At 39.0% G+C, this 20,185-nt stretch overlaps 2 protein-coding genes across 6 annotated transcripts in view; one reads left to right on the top strand and one right to left on the bottom strand.

Annotated features, from left to right (window-relative positions):
- EGLN3 (egl-9 family hypoxia inducible factor 3) overlaps nt 1–20,185 on the top strand; it is a 207,736-nt gene that overhangs the window by 79,202 nt on the left and 108,349 nt on the right. The window lies entirely within an intron of this gene.
- The window catches only part of NPAS3 (neuronal PAS domain protein 3), a 628,549-nt gene that overhangs the window by 23,204 nt on the left and 585,160 nt on the right, over nt 1–20,185 (bottom strand). For all 5 annotated transcript variants that reach the window (XM_075753987.1, XM_075753989.1, XM_075753986.1 and 2 more), the window contains 2 exons: nt 9,275–9,468; nt 3,384–3,490 (listed from right to left, as the gene is read on the bottom strand). In XM_075753987.1, coding sequence (XP_075610102.1) covers nt 3,384–3,490; nt 9,275–9,468 — 301 coding nt within the window. The remainder of the gene's footprint in view (nt 1–3,383; nt 3,491–9,274; nt 9,469–20,185) is intronic.

Below are 20,185 nucleotides of genomic sequence, written 5' to 3' on the forward strand. Positions count from 1 at the left end.
TGTCTTTGAATAACCTGGGTGAGAAGGCAGGATGTACTGGTCTTACTTTTTCCATTTTTTTCTGGTATCTTGTCAGTGAATAGGCAGAGTAGCAGTTTTATTTGTGTTTCTTTCTACCCTTAGATCTACCATTACAATTTAAGATTCTTCTTGTTTTAATCTTTAAAAATTATTTTCTCTTCTGTAAAAATCAATCAAGATTTTTAGCTGCATTCTGCAGTCCTCCATCAAACACAACCTCTTCAGTTTGCTGCTTTCTCAAGCCCTGCTTCTACTTTTCCATAGGGCTTTCTAACCATTACTTTAGCATCCAGCTCCTCTTCAAAATATTGCATAATATTGTTTGGTTGGTGTTTTTTTTTTTATTGTAATCTCAAGCAATTATTTTCTATGTTGTACTGGCAAATTTCCTGCATTGTCTGTTTTGGGGAACTGCAGTTCTGCTGGGTTTTACCTTCTACAGCCAGGGTCTGCAAGTTCCTGAATTTTAGTCCTAATTTTATTTTAACTAAACCAGGAGGATTTTCTCTTTCTAGTTTGGTTTGAACTTGATTTTCTAGGATGGACAAGTTGCTATGAAGTGTTTTGGGGTTTTGCAATTTCTTTCTCTTGGTTTTTTTACAAAGTTGTTTTCCAAATGCTAGAAAAGTTGAGCATCTCTCTGGGCAAAGATATGAACCACTTCAGCTTCTGCAGGACTTATACTGGGCAGGTATACTTCCTGAGCTATTCCCAAGTCTAAATTAGACTTTAAGATCTTTCATCCAGACCATGAGTTTGAACAACATGAAAGACAAATGCCAAGTCCTGTACCTGGGATGGAGTGATTCCCTGCAATGGTACAGGCTGGGGACTGACTGGCTGGGTTGCTGCTTTGCAGAAAAGGACCTGGGGATCCTGGTGGACTGTATGCAAAGCATGAAGCAGCAGTGTGCTCTACGGGCTGTACTAAAAAGTATATAGCCAGTAGATCACAGAAGTCATTATTCCCCTTCATTCATCACTCTTTAGATTGCATCTGGAATCTAATTTTAGGCTCCCAGCACAGGAAATTTATTGATAAATGTAAGTGGACTTAGCAGAGGTCTGTCAAGATGGTCAGAGGCTGGAGTACTTGCCTCGTGTGGAAAGGCTGTGGGAACAGGCTTGTTCAGCCTGAAGAGATGGCTTCAGGGGGACCTAACAGCATACCTGCCAAGGAGGTTACTGCAAAGATGGAGCCATGAGTTGCACAATCAAAAGAATGAAATTCCAACTGGATAGAAGGAAAAAAATAAATCACTGTGAAGATAATTAAGCCCTTATTAAGGATAATTGGAACAGGCCACTCAGAGAAGTTGTGGAGTCTGACCTTGAAGGTTTTCAAGATCAACTAGACAATGTGCTACACATTTTGCTTTGAATCAGTGTTGATCCTATTTTGAGCATGAGGTGGGACTAGATGATGTCCCAGAGTCCCTTCCAGCCAGAATGATTCTCTGAACATCTTGTTCCTATAAGCCAAGAGAACAACTGTACATAAAAGATGTAACCAGCCTCATCTATTGAAAAAAAATTAGCCTAGCAAGAATAACTATGCTACTGCCACACAGTCAAGTTTGGAACCCCACTGTGCTGGATGTTGATAATGGGAGAAAGTCCCTGTGTTTACAAAGCTTGCAATCCAATTAGCTAAACTGGACTTACAGTGAGAGCAGGAACACAGTAAGGTGAGGCAATTTTCTAGCAGTCATTCCTGCCTCCAGGGTCTCCTAAGTCCTAGTCCAGTGCTTATACACTGGACCACACTACACTCACACTGGCTGCACAGCTCTCTAAGTTTTCTGAAGATGAATGTTTCATAAAGCATTTTCTATTTGAGAGAGATGTGGTCATTCAGAAGATTAAGGTCTTTTTTCAAGCAGGATTTTCCCCTCTGCCAGGTTCTTTTATTTCCTCAGTCAGACAGTGCAGTAGAAGTGCAACTTGTCATTTTTGACTTCCAGTTTCAAGAGCAACAAGTAAGTTTCTGAATTTGTTCTTTCATTTCTGAGCAACCGACATATTCTCCTGGATATTAAAGGCTCAAAATGTAAATGATGCAAAATTACTTTCTTTATCATTTTGGGTAGTTGATTTTATTTTTTTCCACAGAAATGTATCTAGCCTGACCTTCTTATGCCAAATGCATTTTACCTTCTCGAAACTTCAGGGACTATTTGAAAGGTTTACAGAGCTTGACACTGTTGTTGGCTGCCAAATATTATCATAGAAGCTGTCCCTGTTCTCCTGCTTTCCAGTTGCAGTTGTCCTCCTATCTTCCCTTGCAGATCAAGCAAAGTACTTTCAGACTGAAGATCTATACAGCCTTCTATTGTAGTCATATGGTTTTGTAAAAGCTCATTAAATATGGCTGCATTTGGGTTGCTACCCTTTTATTAGAAAATGCTAGCGGGACATGGTGCGGGGGCGGGGGGGGGGGTGTTATTAAAATCTGGGACTCTGAATTTAAGAGGCAGTTTGCAGATAGTCTTTTACATCAAGAAAAACACACAAGTCAATCATAAACGCAGTCAGTCACCGAAACTTCCAAAGAATTATCTGGCTTCACTGCAGGCACAGATAAATTAGAGATTATAGGCCTAAGTCTCTTTTCGCACCAGGGTAAATCAGAAGCACCATCACTGAAGTCAACAGATCTCAACAAGAAAAGAATTAGGCCCCATGGCTTTTAATAAGAGGAATACAAAGAGTTTAATTACAAGGAATCAAGCTGAACCTCCCTTCCCCCATACAGAGACATATGCACATGCTCTCTGGTAAGGTTTGTCTCTTGTAACATTTTTTGTACTTCTGTTATCCTTATCCTGATCAGATACTACCTGTGTGCAAATAACAGGGACTCAGATGCTATAGGGATGGGGGCCATTTAGATGTTAATACATGAGGTGGTTAAAACACTGGTAAAGCTGTAGCTCAGTTTTGTTTCTGAAAAACCTGGAGAAACCCCAAATATGCTGCAGTTTTTGACCTCCATGTTATGACTCAGAAATATAAAACAAAGAAAGGAGTTCATTTTCTCTGCTAGGGAGGGAGTTTCTCATCTAAGCAATACCTCTTCGAAGGAGTAAAATAATGCACAGCATGTCTAAATGAACAGCTGCTGGAAACTCTGGTAATACAAATATAATTTTTTATTTCCACATATTTGAACAATCTTATATGTCTATAAAAATAGTTGAAAATAAATCATACAAAAAAATCATATTTGAGCCACCCTCTATGAAACCTTATGACAAAAAAAGGAGGTGCAAGATGAAGACCCCAGTTGTGGAATACAAATAATAGTTCAGGAACAATCAAGTGTTGCACCAGATTATTTTGACAAAAATGGAAGTACTTACAGTCTAAGTGACTATGTCTGATGCCTTCCACATCTTCAGCATGAATGAAGTGGTAACATCTCTTCCCTACGATATCTACAGGGGTCAGATCCATGTAATCACTAATCCTAAAAGGGAAAAAAAAATACAGCCTATAATTAAAGAAAGAAAAGAATACAAGAACTGTCAAATGACTCAGTGAAATCTGCTGAAAAGTTTTTTCACCACTATAGTAATTTGAATGGAATATCTGTACAAACAAGACATAGCCTTAAATAAAAAAAGAAAGAAAATGTTTTATAAAGAAACCTTGAAATCATTTTATCCATTTAAATAAGTGGAAAGTTAAATTCTAGTGCGTATTCTCCCTGTAGCATAACACCGAGACAATATAATTCCATGAAATTGTAAAGCATTAGCAACAATCCAAAATCCTCATTAAAAGACCAAGATGATTCAAGGTTACATAATAAAGTAAAAATGTGTTATGTTTATACCTAATGATTAGAGACACATTTCATTTCAACAGATTGGTCTTCTGTTGGGTATATTCATGAAAAAGCTCTTCAACCATTTCTTGGCATCAAGTCCAAACTGATATTTCAAGGGATATAATTTAAATGCTGAGACATACAGATGCCTCAGGGTGTTATCTTTTTTAGTCTAATTCATTTGGGAGCTCAGCTTTCACTCTGGGCCCTTTCAACTGGGACTTTGTTGTTTATTGCACATAGAAACTTTAAAATCTATTCTGCAGACCTTTGTGTGCCTGTGTCTGTGTGTGTGTGTGTCTGCGTGCTTGTGTCTGTGTGTGTGTGTAAACTTCTGTCACGGAGTGTCAAGATGTCAATGTCCTTAAGTGCAGTACAGAAAATAACAAAACAATTGGAAAATGGCTCATTCACACAAGCATTTTAAAGTGTGTCTGTTTGCTAGAAACAGAATAATATTTTAAGGTTTGAAATATGCTGCAATGATTTGGGTTAAGCCCACTTTGCAATTGTAAGATATAATTGCTATCCATTTAAGGGAGTTGTAACAAACCCCAAACATCCTATATAACCAGATAGCTGAAACAACTGCAGTGTGATCCTGGAGGAGGCCAGCGGGGAGGCTAAACCAGAAACCGAACTGCGAGGTCTGAGGGGTTCCCAGCTGGCAGAGGGGGTGAACACAGCCACTAAGGCACTGACTAGCAGAGCTGTGTTTGCCTGGGTGTCCGAGGCAGGGAGAATGCATAGACCAGAAAGACTGAAGGAGGATGGAAGCATTAGACAGCACTACAGCAGGACTGGTGGTTTGTCCCAATTAAAAAAAAAAACAAACATGAAAAACATCACAGGTAAAGCAGATGGACTCAAATTTGCTAGTAAAAATTGTCAAATCAAGTTTAGCACAAAACACAACAGCCTTCTCCCACTTTCATGGCAGAGCATGTTGAAGGATGTGCAATTCCAAACAACTGCCTAGTAATCATAGCACTTAACTGAATGTGGAATACTCATCTGAGTCAGCATCCCTGGAGGTATTTAAAAGACCTGACCTGTAGATGTGGCACTTAGGGACACTTGGCGGACTTGGCAGTGTTAGGTTTACTGTTGGACTTGATGATCTTAAAGGTCTTTTCCAACCTAAATGATTCTATGATTCTATGATATTAAGAAAAGGCTGTTTCAAACAGACATATGAAGGACACAGGATTTTTTTTTTAATGAAAAAAGAGGAAGAAGAAACAGAAAGAATATCCAGATGTAAGTGATGATCACTGGCAACCAATGACACCAAAACCAGAAGCAAAAAAAATTTACATCAAATATGACCCTCATGCTTATATCAAAGGTACCAAAGATGGAAAATAAACAATTCTGATGGAGAAAAGAAAGAAATATTATAGTATATCTTAGAGCACTAGTTAGGGGACAGATCTTGTGGCTTCCAAGCCCTTTGACAAAATAAAGCAACAGCTTGATGTGTAGGAACTTGGTTGCGCTGAATACAAAGACCTGATCCTGTAAAACATAAGCACAAGCTTACGTTTGAGCAGATCGGTGGTTCCACTGACTTACAGGATTGTTAACATGACTGAAATTTAAAGGTGGATGTATGGTACAGTGCTTTGCTGAATTAGGACCAAATTGTGCACGCATTTGCAGGCTTGAGGCTCTCTACACAAGACTGTTTCTGCATATCCAAAGGAGCTATCTGCAACCACTGTCACGGTCAACAGGCCAAACCTCTTCCATTTGGAAAACACCATATTCACTGGGTTATTTCCCTTTGAGCACATACTAGCAGATATGGCTACAGCAGTCCACATTAAACTGGGCTATAGACTCTCTCCAGATGGTCTTCTGTCACTAACTGTTGACACTGAAAATATACAGACTGATGCTGTACTCTAGAAGCAGTCTCTTTATTTTGCTTTTAGCTATTTATCACCATCTAAGATGATTTGTCCTCTGCAGGTGCTTTTCTTACTCCACTGACTAATAAAGACATTCTAGACTATTTTAGACTAGATGGTGAGGTTTAGATGACATGAATCCTACATTTGAAAAACAGACATGGATTAACATACCACATATTAGGCAACAAAATTGTACATCCCCATTTAACATTCTCAGAACAACATATTAGAAACAGTCAGTGTACTAGCTAACGGATCTTGTCTCAAAGGAAAGCTAACTGTTGACTAGTTTGTGCACTGAGTCCAGGATTCTGATGCAGATCTCTTCATTCAGAGGAAAGTAACAAGATGCACCCAAAGACTTGAGTAATGTCACTCCTGCTCCCTGCTGTTGCAAGCAGGCAACCACTTGGAAAACTAGGAGTACTATTGATCTCACCCCTGCTGATCCAATGGTCCACTGTGAGCATTCATTTCAGTTAAGTAGCATGGCTTCTGTTCCATACTCCCCGCAGCTGCCAGTAACTCCCCATTGCTCCATAAATAGTGCTTACAGCTTCCCCAGCATGGATCCATTTTTCTCTGTTTTCATCAATGTTGTGCTTGCTTTACTCTGGCACCACAAAGAATTTCCCGCCTGCCCTCAAGTGCCAGGAGTCAAGCCCATATATTCAGGATAGGATACTTATCTCCCTTTCTATAGTCCCAGAAGAGAGATTCCAACTTCCCTGACTCAGAGAATGGCCTTGGCAAATGTCCAGATAATTCACCTGACAGCTTCAATCAGCTGTTCAGTTAATTCCTTCCCTTCTTCTGTCCTTTCCATTCCTCCAGCTTTTACAGTCATATTCTGCTTCGTACTTGCTATGAAATCCAAGTCCTGTCAATCTTACTCCATTTTCCATCAGTGGAAATCCCACTGCCTCAGTTAGCTAACATTCACCTCCCAGCCCTGGCAGAAGTGTTTCTACTATTTGAAATTCCTTTTATAAACTATTTTTAAACACTGACACAGGGGCTTAAAATGGAGCTATTGCAACATAAATTCAAGTACCATCATACGCATTTTACCCTAGCATATGAGATAAAATCCATCACGAACAAGGAAAAGTTGCTTTATGATGTTGCCTTTACCTTAAAGAATGAAAAACATTAGTAAGCTCAAAACTTTCTTGCATAAGTCAGCTGGCTTACCATAGTTCACCATGTGTTATCAGCTCTTTCTATGTGATTACCAATCAGCACTCTACATCTGATGCATTTTACATTTTTCAGTGATGCCTTTCTCAGGCATTTGAAAGTTTTATTGCTACATGAATGTAAAAGGAAGGTTTGAGAAAAATGTTTAATTAAATAAAAACATATACAATTTAGGGCTCATAAAAATGCCAAACTGATGGTGGAGAAAGTATAAATCTTTCTAACACGGCCCACAAATTCATATCATACTTGACCTGATGGAATAGTTCATTTTTCACATCCATTTGATTCCTGGCTTCTTTATTGAGGTTGCCAACAAAGGTAACAGTAAGTGCAGGTGATTTTGTTAAAAGGAAATCTGTTCATTAGGAACTGGATAGATACCAGCAACTCATTTCACAGAGGCCATTGAAGAGCTCTGCTCTGGTAGCAGCTTTCCATTACTACCTAGGTAGATCACAGTCAAATCAAAGACCAAGGCAAAAGGTTTCTTCCAGATCCTACTGCTAATCCACAGAGCTCTTTCACCAGCTGCCAGATTATACAGAATCTGGATGCTCATCGGGTAGAATTACAGGCAAAAGCTCGACCCAAATTTAATACTGTTACCAGCTTTCTCTGTGACCTTGCGCAAGCCACTTTCTATGGAGCAGTTTTTCCAAGCTTAAAAATGAGAATAATATATTCTTTTTTAGATAATGCTTTGGCAGTGTAGATGAAGTGTTCTCTCTAATAGCCAAGTAATACTATTATTAATACCGTTGTGGCAGTTCAGCAACATGACAGCAAAGATAACCTCAAAATTGAAATCCAAGATTATTTTAAATTGTTTAAGGCCCTGATTCAACAGAGCATTGGAGTTTACGCCTTTTTATAAAAGTTTATATTGATGTACTATCCTGTTCATAGGTATTCCATTATGATTGAGCAATTATGATTGCTCTTATCAGACAGCTTCCACTCTTAACTTAAAATATGCCATGGCTGCTGTCACATGAAAAGCTTGCATTAGTCATGTTGTTTGTTCCCGTTTTTGATGATAGGTTTCCTTGACAAAATTTCTTTTGGCTGCATTACCTTCTTTCTTCCTTTCCAACCTTTCCCCCACACCTCAGACTTCCATCAATGGATCCAAACTTCTTTATTACTTATATCTTCCTTCTCAGATATTGTCACTCTGCTCTAAATACCGGCTCCCTAGATTTTATTTTTATTTTTCAGGGCCCTGAGGGCACCAATAAGCCTTAATGGTCTTGACCAGCCCTCCTGGCGCCTTCCCCCACCCTGCCCACAGTCCATGACCCCATTTCAACCCCCTGGTGCCTTCCCCCACCCTGCCCACAGCCCAGGACCCCATCTCAGCCCCATGGGGCCATCAGCCCCTGCCCCAGCAATGTCAGAGCAGGACCGGTCTCCAGCTCCCCATAGCCGTGCCTGGCCATGGGCCCTGCTGAGCCGGGCCCATCCCACACCCCGAGGAGTCCCCAGCGAGGTGCCCCCTGCCTGGGGCTGTCCTGGTGCCCCCGGCTGCCATGCTCCTGGCTGGGGTGGTGGGACGGGCCCTGGCTGCCAGGCCCTGCCCCGACAGACCCCCATGGGGAGCCCCCGTTGCTACTGGCACCCAGCCCCCAGGGAGCAGACAGCTGAATTTAAATCCTATCTTCCACCTTCCTAGATCACTTGTCGCTATCACATCGAACATAGCCCCCCCGCAACCAACTCCGCATCACCTGTTCCCATTTCACTGCTGTCTTTCCCAGTATGCCCTTAACCAATTTTATTCTACAGTTTTCCCACCTCTTACTGCAACAGATCCCACCTCTCTAGCCTACTATCTAGGCCATCTGTGCTTCTGTTCCATTAAACACTGAGCACGATGTGCTGTAATCTGCAAATTAGTTCAAAAATGGAAAACTTTAAAACTTCAGGCAGAAATACTTGTGGAAGGGAGGAGGGGGGAGCATAAGGACAGCCATACAGGTCAGACCAACGTCTGTCTAGTCCCAAATCTTGTCTCTGAGAGGGACGGTGAGAGATTGTAAAAAGCAGGCAAAGCTTAGAGGAACCCTTCCTGGTCTATCCTCCCCTATTCCAGCAAGATGTCCTGCAAATTATAGTTTTTAATTTACCTTTATCCTCTAAGAATGTAATGAAAATGAAGGTGATGATGATGAGAGTGAATTCAATGCTCTCATACAACACCAGGATGACAATGCAGAAATCACAAATTTCAAACTTTTGCCAAGCCCGTGGAACACAGAATACACACAGCTAAAACAAAGAAAAAAGGAGCTAAAAGCTGTACCTATTTTCACAGTAAATGATATTGAGGTCCATATTCACACGAGTGACAAACATGTGGCAGTCAATCCTGACTTCATTAATTGTAGGAGGTGGCAAAGCATGAGCAACGACAACAAGTCCCATGATTTGGCTGGGTACTGTCCGTCCGTGGGACAGTGACACTCTCAGACGTAAGCGGCCTGTTATATGAATCACCTGGAAAATAAAAACAATAAAAGAAATCCCAGTGAATTCTGGATGCAACTGTGACATCAGCTTCTTTTAAAGGATAGCATTACTATTCCCTACAGACCACATAACGCAGCCAAAAATTGTACTAAGTAACTGCCAGTATTAGTGTTAAGCTTATTAATATTGGCTGTCAACATACCCTATATGTCCTCATGGCAAAAAAGAAGACAAGAACATAACAGGCAAATGCTTCACATTCATCAAATAAAAACTTCAGGACTTCTGCAGTCTTGATTTTTGTTGTGGTTGTTACAGAAAGAAAGCAGAAGAAAAAAACAATCTCGAAATTCAACAAAAGGGACAGGGGGACAAAACTGAAATAATGAAGGTAGAAATTAATAAAATATTAATTTTACAACATTTAGAGACTGAATATGAGACAAAAAGATCAGCAGTTTTGAAACTTTTCCAGAATGGATTTAATTGAATTGCTAGTCACCTACACCATGGAGACACCGCTCACAGCCTTGAATTACTTCTTTGTGGTTGGCAATTTGAGAAGCAACAGCCTAGAAGTGATCAATGAACTCAGCTGCAGGATGGTCGCATTGCATCCCTAGCAAGCTTTTTAAGAGCTGGTAGACATGCAATGCCTTAGCCTAGTACACTATGTACGTATGGAGAGCTCTGGGGGCAGATGGTTTCTTTCCCTGTTCACAAGATAATGCCAGAAGATGCCTGGGAGATCCAATTGCACCCCTGGAGAGAGAAGTTCTAGAATGCTGTCTGAAATAGAGTAAGTCGAAATTCTGGGAAAAGAGTAATCCACCACTTTCAGTTTTACTCCTTCAGGAGTTCTGTGAATAAATAAAGGGGTTGCTTTTTTCCAATAAAATAATATAAATACAGCACCAATACCAGATATCAAACTGAAAATGGAAACTGCAGTTCCTGTACTCATGGATAAAAGAGCCATAAGAACTGGCAGTTGCAGGCTCTCCCAGATTTTCACCCTCAGAGTGTGTTACAACATCAACGTGAAGAACTACAACATCAACCTGAAGAGAAGGCTTCCAGGAGAGGGGGGCCCCTTTCACTGTGATCCCAGACTCACTACCCAGAGGTCAACAGAGATGTTGGTTGCTACCAAGCACAGTTGAGAAGGTGACAGAGATGGGATGTAGTTATAAGTCCACTCCTACTCATCTCACAAAGACAGCAGCCAAACTCTTTGCTTCTGATCTGAGATTGATTGTTAATAGAAAGTGAGAGAGAAGAAAATCTTTCATTGATAAGACTGCAAACCACAAAGTGTATCCAAATTCAGATCTACTTCATGCTAGCAGATTTGAGATCTAAGCCTTGAAGTTTCTCTTTTTTACCCTAATCATTAAAATATCTCCTTTTTCCACTATTTTACATTTCGACTCCAGCCAGTGTGGTGAATCTGAATGAGGAAAGCGATAACTGCTGTTTGTCCATTTCAGTTGCAGGTTTCTGACCACCCACATTTGAAGTAATTATTGCCTAAACTCACACTTAATGCACCTTCCAAGGGCAAACTATTCTATGAATATTTGAAAACGTTCCTAAAGGCAAGGATGCAAAAACACCATTTAAAACACACTTTTTTTTTTTTTTTTTTCCTCAAGACCTCATTAACTAATGAAGAAATAGCTAAAAGAAATAGGATAACTTCACAGGAGGGGCAGTAATAGTATATTTTGCTCCTTCTAGCTAGGCTTGCATATACATCTGCTTTTTATCATTATCTGTCTCTTTTTATCATGCAGTTTCAGCTTACTGCAAAAACTCAAATCTGTAAATGCTTGGAAAAATGCTGATGGATAACTAGTAATAATGTGAAAAATAATCTTATACTGAACGTGCTATGCAAAAAGTCTTGTTGTTCTGTTGTTTTTTCATAAGAGTCCTTATGCTAATGTTTGAAGTTGGCACTATCACTTGAGGGAATTTTTAAGATACATCATACTTAAAATCCATTTATCTCTTCCTTGTATTTTCTGAAACCTCCATGTCATTTGCAGCTAAATATCAACATGACTTGTTTTTGAACAACTCTCTATTCAGTCAGCACCTCACTTTTTTCTGATTCCTCATCTGAAATACACCTCAGATGTAGTACTACCCCAAGAGACATTTCCAAACCTGCTAGACCCACCATATATTAACATTGTTGAATTTCAAGAGAGTTTGCTTCCAGATGCAAATTATTTAGCTTCTGCCTAGCTCTATCCTGGATCAAAACATGTTCTAAATCCCCATGTGAATTCAAATTTTAGGGGTCAGCACTCAATTGCACTCTGATTCTGTACACTGGGAAATGTACAGCAAACTGCCCATCAGTTCCAGTGCCTGTGTGCCTCTAAAGAAACTGTATTTCCATGCCTGAAAACCCTTTCTATGACAACATTAGTCAAACGCACCAAGTGGGAAATGTAATTGGTAGTAAAAAACAATTCTAGCTGTCATGACCTCGTCTACATTGTGAGTATTGCCACTTTTAACACTGGTTCATTTGAACTGGGATTAGGGGTGATAGGAATTATAGGGTCAATTATCTCCGGTAGCTAAAATTAATCTCTTTATAATTCAATCCCATAGCACTAGTCTATCATATCCTAAAGCAGTATTATGACTTTAATGAAGCTAAATTGCAAGAATAAACTGTTTTATGAAGGACAATACTTAGATACAGATGTAAATATTTAACAAAAATTTGCTAGGAATATTTTGAAAATCAGAAGTAAATGCAGCTCTTCTGTGCAGTTTTCTTTATAAATGCTTTCTTCTGAAAAGTATGCAACAGTCCAAATCCATCTTTAAACTATCATTGTCTTCTTTCTAATAATGCTATATGAATAGGCTAGCACACTTACATGTCACAGCAAGAGAAGACAGGGATACTGTGTTCTACCCATTACAAAAAGGTGGGTGAACGCTGTACTCCTGATCACAGGGATCATCAGAAACTTTGTATGTCAAGAGCTATACAGATTTCCCCCAAGTTTCTCCATCTACCTCCTAAATGAAATTAGTAGCAAGACTCCCTTTTTACCCTAATGGGAGCTGGGCTGGGTTAACAGCTTAGAGACTTTTTTGCTTACAAACTGTTCATTGGCAGGTGTTGTAACTCGCACGATGACTTCATCCTATAGAAGCAGATGGAAATCTTATGGTCAGAATAAACCTTGTGACCTGATCTAGATCAGGATTTGACATAGGTCATTCTGACCTGTGTTATTGCTTGTAGCGTAACCTAGTTGTATAATAGTTATACTTGGATAGACAGGTGGGTGAACCAAAGAGCATTCTGTAACAATAACACTTTTAACACTATGAAATGAAAATAACACATACGCTGCTGTAAAGATGTCATGCTGAAGCAAAACAAATACTATAAAAATATTCTGTACTGTTTAACTGCTTTGTTAAAAAAAAAATTAAATCAACTTTGCCTGACACTCCAATATTGAAAAAAACGTACCATTATTTGGCTTTTATTTTTAGCTGATTAGAAAAGGGATTTGCAAAATATTGTAAGTACATGTAAACACAGTTTATGAGTGTGGGAGTGTTAACAAGCCACATTGCTTGGACAAATATATATTTCTTTTCCCTGCCATATGCTCTCTTTAGTCATCTGTTAGCGATAAGCACTTAGATGTGCTCTACTAATGTCTACTCATTATAAACAAGCACATCACAAAGACCTTGATAAAACCTTCCCTCTGTCAATACTTAAGGAAAGGAAAGCCCAGAAATTGAAAAAACACATCTGGAACCTCCTCATCATCCTTTAAAGCTAAATCTCACCTCTGGAGATGGAAATACTTTCTTTGTCAAAAGACATCTTTAAATATTACATCCATTTTTTCACAGACATGTGATGTCAGCGTAAGGACATGCATTACCAGAGGCTATAAAAACCTGCAAGCATGAAAAATCTGTGAATTTCACCTTTCAGATGTCTGTGTTCTTCAAAACTTAAACTTCCATTAGAAAGAAATTTCTAAACTATTTCTTTTGTTCTCTGTGTAAATCACTATGCCAATTTATTATGGGACTGAAACCACAGCACTGGCAGGAGTGCTCCCTCCACCTCATTTCTCTTAATGAGATACTAGATTTGAAGACTTAAAATTATTGCTTAGACCCAAATTTTGAGAAGACATTCATGTATGAAAACATCCTAATTTAGTTTGTGTGCCTAGATATTTATTTAGCTGTCTTACAATCAACTCACACATACATTTATCCCCCTTTACAGAAGCAACTGTGATTCTAAAGGATATGTGTATTTGTTTTGGTCTCTCAAAGATGTTATTTTATACTTCCAAAATCAACACCTAAATCTTTAAAACACAATTACTTTGAACTGCTAAGATGGCTGAAGAAACATCTTACAAACTATAGCCATGTTGTTACATTTTTCTTTCAAAGAGTTGTGTGCTCCTTCACTCACAGATACATGGACATGCATCTCAAAACCTGCCTGTGACACTGGCGAGACAAATGTTTTAACACTCCACAAGGTAAAGGGTTTTTACATGGTTTCAGGTGATTTCTAAGCTAAGCCTGAACATTTGGAAACAGGCTTTCCTCTGGTCTTTTCAGAGGAAACAGAGTCTACTGTCACAGTGATATCTTAAAGGTTTTCCTTTTCAGACATAAAATACATTCATGCCTACCAACCTAAACTTCAGTATAGGTTTCTTTATCTACCACAGTTCTCTTCTTTCCTCCCTGTAACCCACTGTGGTCACTACAACATTTCTATTTGCTTATGTTTTCTCATGGTCAGAAGCCATTTATTTCTGGGGTTCCACAGCCCATCCTCACTGACACCAAAGCCTGCTCTCCCAGTCTTCAGGAAAGCTTTAAGAAAATACATCACTTGCCTGTACTTACCATTCAGCAGCAGCTGGGATCAGAGAGGTCCAGTAAGGCCTTGTGTTTGCAGTTCCAGTAATAGTTGCATATCCCATTCTCAGACTTACTGCATTTCTATAAACACTGCAGTATTCCTAACGGGGGCTCCCATGGAACATGACATTCTGGTGTTGAAAAGGAGTGAGCCGCTACAGCTGCAATATGTTGGATCATCCCACATGTGCAGCAAGTTTGACATGTCCCACATGCATCCAACTCACTGTACATGCACGGATCAATTCTCCATCATGTGTTGGTTAGCTTAACATACAGAGGACACATTAGACTTGCAGCACGAGCCATGTAAAGTAGTTTGCACGTGCCCAGCGGCCACTCTTGGGGATTTCTCCATGTCTGGAAACCTGATCTATCACCTCTCTGATAATGAAGTTGTGAAAGGTAAAGTTTGTAGATGTATGGTCCTGTTGTATCAGTGTTAAATATACTATCTCTTTTCATCTATAAAATAACCACCATATCATCTTTTCCCTTGTTAACATCATCCATCTCCAACTTCATAAGTATCACCTACCTTTTCTCTTGTACAGCGTAACAGAGTAACATGTCTACTTAGAGCAACTGTTCTCAACTCTTACTTGACTCAGAAGTTTGCTGCTTCAGTTTTAGCCTTGAAAAAGTGCTTGTATGCTGAAAAACCTGTTTGTTTTTTTCTGACTACGGTAGTCCATCTAATAAAAGATATTGCTTCTGCACAGACACCTTATCCTATTATATTAAGTCCACACCAGAACAAAGGAAACTAATAGTTAGGACAGCTGTCAGCGAGTCATTCTGAACCATGGTGGATAAAAAAAAAAAAAAAAGAAAAAAAAGAAGAAAAAAAAAAGAGACTAGGCAGTAATCCACGACCCCTGAGAAACAGCTTTGTAAGTAAAATGCAGTCAGTCTTAATTCAGTTATGCACCGAACACTACCTGAACCACTGTTAAGAGTTGTGGTCTTGAGCACCCATTCAAAGAATACGAGTCTGATTTCAAGGAGGGCAAACATTATTCCTAACACATACATAGTTTCAAGGTCAATAGCCTCTTCTATATCTACAAGTACATTTCAAATCCCCTCAAATACACCTGCAAAAGACAGTCTGAAAATGGAAATGATATTTACATTTAAACTGCATATTTGGTCTCAGGACGTATTTTATTGTTAAAAAGTCAATACTAGTTTTTGGAGACACCCTAGGCTTTTCCCATCTTTCCTCTGATATCACTCTCTCCAAATAATAAGATTCAAAAGCTATTTTGCTGCTTAAAACAGTCAGAGGCAGAATTTAGGCTAATCCTAAGGGGTTTAAAAAAAGTATCCTTGTGAGGCCTCAAGCTCATTGGGTGCTTAAAGACAAGCATCACATGAGAAACATCCTGGCTTGGCAGGCTCAGTTCATAGCTCTTGCTCAATCCCTAAAATGACCTGAGCAGAGTGTATTTATTGCATATGAGGAATGTTGAGACCAGCAGCAAGCACAGGCACTTTCATTCAAGTGCACCACAGGGAACAGCTGCTCTTCTGCATAAAAGTTAGTGTTCTGAGCACTCACGCAAAAAGCTGCTTGTTCCTCAACCTCAGGATGCAAGACAACCTCTTATCTCGCACTTGCCTCTCACAAGGTAATAAACTAAAGGAAAAGGTATGGGGACAGCTTTCTTTCTCTCCAAAAAAAGTGAAGACAAAACAAGAACCTGACATTGCCTTGCCCATATTATGTCTATCACATGAAGCTCCATGATCTGGATGTGGCTAGGTTAGGGTTATCTAAAGAATAAACTACAACTTCTCTCTGGGAGTAAAGGAAGACTGTTGTATGACAAACAAGCTGCCATTAGGAAAAAAAAAAAAAAAAAAAAGGCATTTTCAAGAGTGTACAATAGATTGTTTTTCAAAAGTTATCAAATCTTAATATCCTGGTAAATGAACAGCAGACCAGAGGTTGCTCAAGAATAATTAATTAAAATATATTTGTTAACAACATTTTTAGATCCTTTAGATTAACATTATTAGACCCTCAATTTATGGCTGATTTTTCATTCTGTTACATAACAGCATTTCCATTTTATTATTTGGGGTAATAGATTAGCAGTTATTGTTTAGTATGGCATAGCACAGTGTCCTGCACTGGATATGAACACATAAAAATCTTTATCACCATGATGGCGCTCATGTCAGAATTCTGAGTCTTGCATTAGCATTCATTGCAGTAGTAAAAGTTGAATGATCAAGACCCTCCATTCAAAAGCATATTTGTATTGTAACATATGTTATCATGTCTTCCTTTCCTCTGTTGTGATTTTTTTTTAAATTGCAATGGATTAGCAAACTGGTTTTCTCTAAATAAAAAATGTGGCAGACCTGACACTCCTGAAATCAGCCTCATAATATAAGATCAAGAAATATCGTGTTCAGGCATTACACATTATAATTTTTGATTTATTTTGCTTTATACAACTGCAAAGGTTTCCGTTTTCATAATCAGCCCCTGCAATAAGAGCTCCAAATATTCTACTATATATTAAATACATGCAGCGTTAGTAATTCTATGTGCCAGGTTTTATTTTAATACCTTTGAACCCTTTTCCTTTTTAAGCTCTCTTATTAACAACTCAATCAATCAACACGGCATTATTTTTTCATAATCCAAAACTTACAAGCATTTGAAGAAGATCAACATTAAAAAAAATGGAAAAAGAAGAAACTAAATGAAATCACCACACTGCAACCTGAAAAAGTAGCCATAAAAATTGGTTTTATAACAGAATACTTTTTGAAGTAATTGGCACAAAGACTGTTCTAGTGCAGATTGCTGCAAGAGCGCTCTTGGCAAGAACATCATAAGCACTAGCAAAACTTTAATATGCTCAAACAGCCAAATACAAACTGACACCAGGAACCCATGTGTGGCAACAAACAGGAAAAAATAAAGTATCTCAATTTAATACAAACCTACATACAAAGGGATCAATTTTTACAATTCGTGGTTTAGCATACAATACAGCTGTCCTCAGAGTGAATATAGAGTAGCTATACATAAGAAATTAGAATTATCAATTCAGGGGAATTTCTCAAGAGTCCTTTTGATATGTAATACAGCAAATATAATGACTAAGAAACCAGACATCAATGCATTAAATGAGATCAGGTTGAGATCTATTTAGAAAAGACAGGTTTAAGCTGGAAAAAGAATCTCTTTGATATGACCTCCAGAGCAGACCATTTGCAGAAGGATTCAAGATGAGCAGATTTACCCTTGCATATCTGCTTGCTTCACAGCTGCTTTTAAATATAAACTCTAAAATATCTAATATTGAGTTATTGCAGAATTAAGTCTTTATAGTAAAAAGAGATTAAGAACCTGGGATTTTCTTATACTTCTAGCAATGTTATAATGGATTTTGTATGTTGAATTCGGAGGAATAAATGAAACATAGTTAATTTAAAATCTAGCTAACGTAACTCACTTATTTCAAAATGATCTGTTATAGAATCTGGCTGCTGCTGGTCTAAGCTAGGAATCTGGAATGCCTCAGAATTTTTGGTAGTCTGCATCCCTGATTTATGGCCAAGACCTTATTTAACCCTGAAACTCAAAAGATAGCTCCACTGTAACAGATTTTCCACTGCAAATCCCTTGGTGTTCAAATGTGTTGCATTTTTTCTTCCTCAAGGAATGTTTGAAGTCCCCTTTAAAAATAATGCCTTGAGGATATTTTTCCTTAATACTATTTAAAGAAAGTTGAAAGCATTTAGCTATTGAAGTGTGCAGGGTTCTAATAAAGGAATTGTCATCCCTGCCCATGAGCAAACTCTCTTGAAGCTCACTATTCCAGAAATCTGGTTCTCCTGCCAGCAGTAAAAATTAAACCTGAAAAAGGACTTTTGTTGCATCAGTTCCAATGCAGTTTATCAGAGTATCGGGGGTGGTGGAAACTGGCTACATAATTTTGCAACAGAAAGGGTGGAAAGGTTTTTTTAAAAATTTTGCCTGAATTCTATATGTCAGGGCAACCAAATCCTGTTGCACTAAAGACAACCAATAATAAGTATTCTTCAGATGTACTGTCTTTATTTCTGTCTTTGGAGGGAGAAGTAAAGGTGGTTTGGTGTCGTCCCCCGTCCCCGTCCCCCCCCCCCCCCCCCGTTTTATTTGATGTAGTTCTTAGCAGTCCAACAATTACCTTAGGTGATTCTCTGCACAGTGAGCAAGGACTAGATAAAACAAAATATCTGATATTAATGCATTTTTCACACACAGAGAGAAAAAATGTAGAAAATGCTGGATTCCCCAACTTAGCCTTGATTAAGATAGTAATGTTTATGTTCTACTCAAGCTCTCCACCTGGAGTTGCAACCCTAGAATTCATTCTGAAGTTAAGAAATGTCATAGTCACTCTTATTTTGTGGCTAAATGGGTGAAAAGATCTGAGTTTTTCCTCATAGTAAAGCAGGGACACACTATGAAAAAGGCTGAGAGCTACTATTTGAATGTCATTAATATCAAGGTTCCTCTGCTTGTGCTAATGGTGTCTGGTACAGGCTCTTACACAGAGAAGCAACCATTTTGTTGATTTTAATGCTTGCCTGGCTTCCCCTAGCATGGCCCAATTTCTGCTGGCTGCATGCAAACCCACAAGTTGCACTGAAAGATCCTGGACAACAGAATGTGTGAGCTTTCCCGCAGAACACCACAACCGTGACAAAACCAAAAGTGGACATGGGCAAAAAAAAGATTAATTTCCCATAATTATTAATATGCTTTCACCTTCCTCCCATCAGTGATGCTTACATGAATCTAAACTACAAGTTTTCAATTTAGAAGGGGACAACATACAGCAAAGCAAATGAACTGATTTTATGAAAAATACAACTGTGAATTTCAGAAAAGCTGCTGCAGGTGGCTAGTAATGCCTCCACATCCAGATGGTGAAAAGGGATGATCATAGGATGGGAGGCAAGAGTCTTCTGGCATGTCTGCCAGCATCCAGTCTCAGTAGTTCTCTGAGTTCTCCCTGACTGTGCTCAGCATTATATTTGGACAGTTTTAAATAGGTCTCACATGGTCCTGATAAAGAAAGTAGCTGGCATTCAAACTGCAAGCCCCAAGCCCTGAAGTGGCTTTACAGAGACTCTGGCTGCAGGAGAAAGCTAGGACACACCATGACAGCCCTTCCAGAGAAGCAACTGTGTGTCCTTAAGAGCAGCTGTAGCAGGTCAAACCAAAGGCCTGGTGAGATCAGCATCCTCAATGTGTCACTCAGGCTGACTAAGGGAGAGCACCAGCCTAGGCCAGCATCTAACGGCATTTCCCTTGTGTATTCATTCTCCCAGCACTTCTCCAAGCACAGGCATGTTCTTTGGCAGGCTTTCGGCATTCATAGTGCCCTGCGACAATGAGTTTCACTGTTGAACTCTGGAATGGGTAAGTACCTCCCTTTGTTTGTTCTGAATTTCACATTTACTACTTTACTTTTGTTCCCCACCCTACATATTGAAAGACTGCAGAAAATCATACCCTGTTCACCCCCCCTATAAACTGATGTTTTCTATCATGTGCCTCCACAGTCATCTTTCTTCCAAGCTGAATCTCCTAGGTATATTTTAGCTGTTCTACAATGTTCATCAGTGCTGTCACTTTTTTGCTATTCTACGATCTTCAGTTTGAGATGAAGTGGGATAACAAGTGCACAAGTATTCAAGATAAAGGAAAAACACGGATTTATACAGTGGTATAATGTCATTTTCTGTTTAAGTTTTAATGTCTTTCCTAATAATTTCT

Source organism: Balearica regulorum, chromosome 5 (genome assembly GCF_011004875.1).
Source record: "Balearica regulorum gibbericeps isolate bBalReg1 chromosome 5, bBalReg1.pri, whole genome shotgun sequence".
Lineage (NCBI taxonomy): Eukaryota > Metazoa > Chordata > Aves > Gruiformes > Gruidae > Balearica > Balearica regulorum.